General features: G+C 28.9%; 1 protein-coding gene across 1 annotated transcript; it reads right to left on the bottom strand.

Moving 5' to 3' along the window:
- Positions 1-3,115: 3,115 nt before the first annotated feature.
- LOC141712144 (protein PLANT CADMIUM RESISTANCE 7-like) lies at positions 3,116-6,859 on the bottom strand. The gene is made up of 4 exons (XM_074514963.1): positions 6,382-6,859; positions 6,215-6,286; positions 5,898-6,110; positions 3,116-3,398 (listed from the first exon to the last, which is right to left on the bottom strand). The coding sequence occupies exons 1-4, from the start codon at positions 6,797-6,799 to the stop codon at positions 3,319-3,321; spliced, it is 783 nt and encodes a 260-aa protein (XP_074371064.1). The 5' UTR covers positions 6,800-6,859; the 3' UTR covers positions 3,116-3,318.
- Between the last annotated feature and the right edge of the window lie 335 nt (positions 6,860-7,194).

Raw genomic sequence — 7,194 nt, 5'->3', positions numbered from 1 at the left:
TGATACTATATACACGAACTATGCGTTGGCCAAGATCCAAATAAATGAAGTACAAGTAATTGGCCAACTCGTGTGATTAAATCCGTCTTTGATATTTGACAAAATTACGAAGCTTACTATTGATCAAATTATAATCCCACGGAACACTAAAGATGTTAGTGAGGATTATACGATACCTTTCGTAATTATTTCTATATTCACGAAATATGTTGGCCAAGATCGAGATAAATAAAGTGCAAGTAATTGGCCAACTCGCGAGATTTGTCAAATATGAAATCTCACTCGTGAGGAGTTATAGAGATTTATGAAATCTCACTCGTGAGGAGTTATAGAGATTTAAGTACTTGTATTTTATAGATCTTCTTCTTTTAAAGCTTCTTTTTGAAGATCAAGTACTTTATTCGAATTTCGAGTTCGAATCTTTGTTATCTTTTCTTAGAGAACCTTCTTTATAGGAGATCTAGTATTAGAGCTTGAGATGAAGTAGAGAAATTAAGTACAAAGCTCAAATAAAAGAAACTCAAAGAAGAAGCTAAAAATGAGCACTTTTGGAAAACGGTCGGAAAAGTTCGCCGGAAAAATTCGCCGGAGGTTCGGCCGGATTTTGTCACTATGGTCGAACTTGGGCAGCCCTTCGGGAGGCCGGAGAGTGGTAGTGGTTGAGCTCACTTGGTGTGAACAAGCTTGGTTGGGTGAATCTAAACTTGGGTTTCAAAAACCTTGAATATATATATATATATTTAAGAGAGAGAAGATTTTTGAGAAGAAGTGTGTGTATAGAATTTGAAAAAGATGAAGAGAAGCACTTCTTGAAAAAATCCCAGCAACTTTGTGACTCTTTAGTTTGGTTGAAATGGGTTGGGGTGGGGGTTTATTTATAGGAGAAGTTAGGTGGATTGAATGGTGGAGATTTGAGGAAAATGGATGGTGGATGTTGTATGTCACATGGATTGATGACTTGGCAAGTAAGTTGTGTTTCTTTGACATAGCCATATAAGACAAACAACTTTATGGTATTCAAAACTCAGCTGATATATTTAATTAAATATATATTTTCCTTTTCTTTTAATCATTATTTAATCATTTTAATTAAGCATTAAGCACCATTAAATATGACCACCCTAAAAACTCTTGAATAAATATCATAAAAATATGATAATTACCTAAATATTATAAAATGATGTCCTGCAAGTTTTGGTCAAACTTGGTCAATGGTAACTAGGTCAAACATGGTCAACTGTGGGATCATCTACCTCGATTTTTGTGCCCGGACAAAAATTCTCTGAATGTTACAAATTTTTTACCATTCATAGAAAATACCATTTAAATGATCCATACCAAAATTCAAGTAATTCTAGTGAGTGGAAGTATTTTATTTAAAATACAGGCTGTGTAGGCAGCCTTTTCATCCGAGTAAAAATACCATTGGTCTTGAAATTAAAAATATGTATCTTTTGACCAAAGTTTTGACTTGAATAAATACTTAAAATATATTTCCTAATATATAAAATATATTTGGATGGTAGGAAATATTTTAGAGTATTTTTGAATAATTTTCTCCGAGAAATACTGATTTTACGAAACGAGAGAAAATTACTTTACGTATACATGGAATGAGTTATAAAAATGGAAATTAATATTTCAATCATGAATATTAATAAACTTTGGATAAAAACTCTTTTGATGGATGTAAAAATATATTTTGGAGCGAAGAGTAAAATATTTTTGATATAGCACGAGACTTCTAAGGAGTATATCTGATATATCCCTTTTTCGAGCTTGTTGCTTTATTGATTTTGCAACTGAGATCTAAGACATATCATGTCTTGATATTTCTTCTTTGATCATATTGCCTTAGAGATATATTCCATAATGATATAATTTTGATGTTTTAGAATAATGAAATATCCTTTTTATATACTTAAAAATAATTTTGCCAGATTGACCATTTGACTTTGATTTGGATCAGTTAAATTCATGTCTTAATGGAGAGGATCCACGGTATTTAAATTTTATGTTTAATCGTATAAATACCAAAATAAATAATATATCGAAGATATCCTTTCGCTATGAAATCAAAATTTCCAAAAGCAAGTTTTTAAATAATTAAATAGAAAATATATTTTAAAAGAATTTTTTATAATCACAAATGTACCATATAATTTGGAACTATTTCTAGTTACCCCTCTAATTGTTTTCTTGTAACATTTGAGTGTTGTGAAGTTAAATTTACCAAAATTTGATTAAAAGTTATTAATATTTTCTAATTAAGTAACATTAGAAAATAATATAAATGGAAAAATCATTTAATCTACATTAGTATATGATTTTCAGTTTTTAAAAATAATATAAAAATAATTTTTAATCTTTAATCAAAAATTAATTAATTTAATCCCTAAAATATAAATATTATAGTTAAAAAAGTACGTACTTATTTCAGAGTTTAGGAAGTATCAGTTGGAGTCGGTTCATTTCTTTTACCCAGCACATGAAAGGACCCAGATTATAAAAGAACTCAAAATCCATTTAAACTACCGACTTTTGACCAATTGATAAACAAAAGTGGGCAAGTTTATGTTACTTAAAGTATTCCTAATACAAGGCATTTACCGTGTATTAAGCAATTAGTTTGAATTGTTGTAAAATCTAACTCTTGCTCAGTTTGATCAGTTAATCCCAATATTGACATTCTTGTAAATATCAAAATCAGTAATTGAACTTAATTGATTAAACTATCAATTTAGGGATAATAAAATCGGAATTAATTAAAAGGATTAATTGAAATAAAAATCGAATGCGTTTTAACATTATAATATTATTTTATATATTATTATAATTTTTAGTAATTTATTAACAAATATATAATTATAATATCATAACTTTTATAATTGGTCATATCTAAATAGATGTAATATATTAATTTTAATAAATTATTATACTCTGATTATTTTTTTACATAATATCGAAAGTCTAATCTCATCTTATTAATATGAATTTATTTCATTAAATTGGGGATTTTTATATATAACATTAAATGAAGGTGTTTGTATTTCAAAATGTGTTACTAATCGGAATAAATTCATAATTGTGGTATGTGGAGTTGTACATATACACGTTAGACCTCAATCTTTCACATTTACATAAAAATTGAACATTCCATACAAATCAAATGTCCAAAAATATGAAACAGTAAAACAAATCATTAAGCTTACATATATTTCAAAACAAAAGTAATTAATGTCACAACTTAATATTCAAAATGCAAACTTATATAGGACTAGAAAAAGTAGGTTCAGTGGGATTTGGTTCTTGGTTCATCTATTTATTCATCATTCCAGGGTTGGCCGGTGGTGTCATTGCATAGTTCCGCTGCTGCAAGGATAAGTTTCCTTGCCATCCTACATTACCGATTCACATCACATCGGTCAACTGATAATTAAGTGAAAGATTGAACAACATATATTGATCATGCTGGAAAAGTTACAATTTAAATGGGTGTTATGTTTGTATATATATATATATAGGCAAATTCTCAAATACAAACCAATATTAGAATACAAACTACAAACCAATGAGACCCATATGTTTAATCATTTTCCCCTTTGTTTTTAATTTTACTTTTCCCGTTAGTTGGTTAACTTTTTAAAAAAATAATTTTAACGTATTTTTATTTATCTCCCACTCATCGATTGCATATCATATTTGCTACATTTTGACGACAAATCAGTATTTAAACTAACCCGAATCAGTAAACTGAAATCAGTACTAATTCCAGAACCAGTATTTTTAGTGATTTTTGTAGACATAATTAGTAATTTATCGTCGAAACATATCAAATATGGTATTCATATTGATTGTTGGATAATGTAGAAAAATATAGTGAAGTTAGATTTTAACAAAGTATATATATATAGAGAGAGTCTTACTCTAATACAAACTAAATTAAAATACAAACTACAAACTACACCTCCCACACACAACTACACATAATTCCCTCCATTTTTTATTGAATTTTTCTCGTCAATTAGTGAACTCTTTTTAAAATCTAACTTCATAATATTTTTCTAAATCATCCAACAATCAGTATGAATACCATATTTAATATGTTTCGACGATAAATCACTAATTATGTTTACAAAAATCACTAAAAGTACTAGTTCTGGAATTAGTACTGATTTCAGTTTGCTGATTCGGACAAGTTTAAATACTGATTTGTCGTCAAAATATAGCATATATGCTATGCAAATCGATGAGTGGGAGATGAATAAAAATACGGTAAAATTATTTTTTTAAAAAAAGTTAACCAACTAACGGGAAAAGTAAAATAAAAAATGAAGGGGAAAATGATTAAACATGTGGGTCTCATTGGTTTGTAGTTTGTATTCTAATATTGGTTTGTATTGTATTGGAGTAAGACTCTCTCTATATATATATAGAGTCTTACTCCAATACAAACTAAATTAAAAATATACAAACTACAAATTACACTGCCACACACAACTACACATAAATCTTTCCATTTTTAATTGAATTTTTCCCTTCAATTAGTGAACTCTTTTTAAAATATAACTTCACTATATTTTTGTAAATCATCCAACAATCAGTATGAATACCATATTTGATATGTTTCAACGATAAATCACTAATTATGTCTACGAGAATCACTAAAAGTATTGGTTCTGAAATTAGTACTGATTTCAGTTTACTGATTCGGGTAAGTTTAAATACTGATTTGTCGTCAAAATATAGCAAATATGCTATGCAAATCGATGAGTGGGAGATGAATAAAAATACAGTGAAATTATTTTTTAAAAAAAGTTAACCAACTAACGGGAAAAGTAAAATTAAAAACAAAGGGGACGTGATTAAACATGTAGGTCTCATTGATTTGTAGTTTGTATTCTAATATTGATTTGTATTTGAACGTTTGCTTATATATATTAAAAGAGGCAAGATTTATTGTGATTACTATATACATGCATAAATAACACTATTTTGGTGTGATTTTACACTAAACTAATGTAAAAATTATATTATTTTCACATTCAACTTTATTCCACATATATCAAATTTTACATTATCTTGTATAATATATATTATTTAATTGTTCATAGTACAAAAAATAATAAAATTGATAGGATATAAATGAATTTTTTTTCATAGGACAAGAGTGTTGTTATAATAAACAAAAACTCTAAAAAAAATTTTGGTGTAATATCAATTTAGTGTAATTTTTGGTACAACAAAAAAATAATATAAGATATGAAGTGATTGTGAAAAAGAATAGATATAGGAATACAATGGGCCTCCTTTTGTAAGTTAGTTATATCTTATAAATAAATCTGTAAATATTTATTTTGGAGTATTTCTTAATCAAATTTATAAATGGAATATTAAATTTATAAGCCGATAATTTAAATTTAGCAACTACGTATTTTTTCTAAATTTATTTTAATTTTTTTGTTTTTTTATTAAATTTAGTTTTAAAATATATATTTTTCTAATTTAAAATTCACGAATTAAGATAATTATATTTAAAAATAATATATTTTAATTCAATTAAATAAAATATTATCAAAACACGTATACAACTTATAAATATAAATCTATATATTCACATTCATTTCAAATCATAAATCACTTATATTAATAAAAAAATTCAAAAAGCCAAACAAACACAAATGGAATGCAGTAATAAGCTATTTAGTTTACATTTGACTTTTCTTACAAGCTAGCTAGCTGGACAAACCCTTTAAGTAAACACTAAATTTACTTCTCAAGTTACTAATTAAAAAGATATAGTAACCAATTTTATCAAGTCAAGTTGCGAATTTAATTAGCACACATCTTAGAATTTAATTGTAAATAGGAAAAAGATGGGAAAACAAGAAATTTACCGATTGAGGGGTCAAATCCTCTGTGGCGAAGCTCTCTGTATTCTTGACAAAGAGCACAGGGCTCACAGAAGCAATGAGTAAACCAATCTGGTGCAGGAGTCTCCATCAATTGGTATTGACTCCTCAGCTTTGTCCGATAAGAACATGATACCAAGCATGGCATTCCTAAGCAGGCCAACGCCGCACCATACAACACTCCCTGGGTCGTGCATGCTATACATAATTCATTGCCATATATCCAAATTTTAGTTTTCTTCAAAAAAAATATGGAACTAATTATTTATGATGTCTAAATTTCATGTGTGTACACAGCTTACTTGAGTGGCCATTGTCAATGATCTCTGCGATTTGTCCAAATGTCACACACGGGAAGAATGCCGTGATTAGAGCTGAAATATTGCATGCAACACAAAGTCAAATATTTAAATCCTGCGGCTGGAGTTAAAGTAGACACACAACTGTTAGCATAATTTAAAACAAGTACCATTTTGTGGATCCTCCAGGCAACCAAATAACTCAGTACTCCAGCTCTCAGTACCCACATTTAGTTGATTTTGTGGATAGCCAACAGCTGGTCGAGGCGACGGAGCCATCTGTGGTGTATTTTGATTATATCCTTGGTACTGCGACGGTGGCTTCTGAGCCTGAGGCTGTTGATAAACCGGGGGATTTTGATGGAACGGTTGGAAAGGCGGAGGCTGAGGCATTTGATATTGTGGTTCATTTTGATAGGGTGCAGGCTGAGGTGGTGGAGGATATGGTGGTGGAGGTGTGGATTGAACATAGCTTGGTTGCGGTGGTGGTGGTTGTTGTTGTTGATTATAGTAATCCTGATGATCAGCAGGCTGATGGAACTGCTCCGCGATTTGTTCATCTTGATTCTCTTCGTCTGGACGACCCATGGCTCAACAGCACTGTTAATTAATTGTGAATTTGGATGTGCCTGAGCTACCAATTTATATAGTCTACTTCCACTGTTTATATAGGGAAAATAATTTTATGCTTTTGGAATTTTCTTTATTCATATAATTTCATTTTACGTACAAGAGCAATTAATGTTACGTGGCGAGTGCATGTGCATAAAGAGTCAAAACAAAACTCGTTACGTCTAATTAAGGTACCGACCTATGTCAGTATAATTGAACTTTTGTACAAAATCAAAAGCAGATATACAAAGAATATTGATTTAACTATATCTTTTTCTTTGATTGGAATTTGTACTAAATTATAATAATTGAAATGGGTTATATCAATATTATTATATCCAAATACTGAAAAAATTTGTTATATCTAATTT

Source organism: Apium graveolens, chromosome 3, assembly GCF_009905375.1.
Source record: "Apium graveolens cultivar Ventura chromosome 3, ASM990537v1, whole genome shotgun sequence".
NCBI classification, from domain to species: Eukaryota; Viridiplantae; Streptophyta; class Magnoliopsida; order Apiales; family Apiaceae; genus Apium; species Apium graveolens.
The sequence above is the reverse complement of the archived record's forward strand: the minus strand, read 5'-3'. Positions and strand labels throughout refer to the sequence as shown.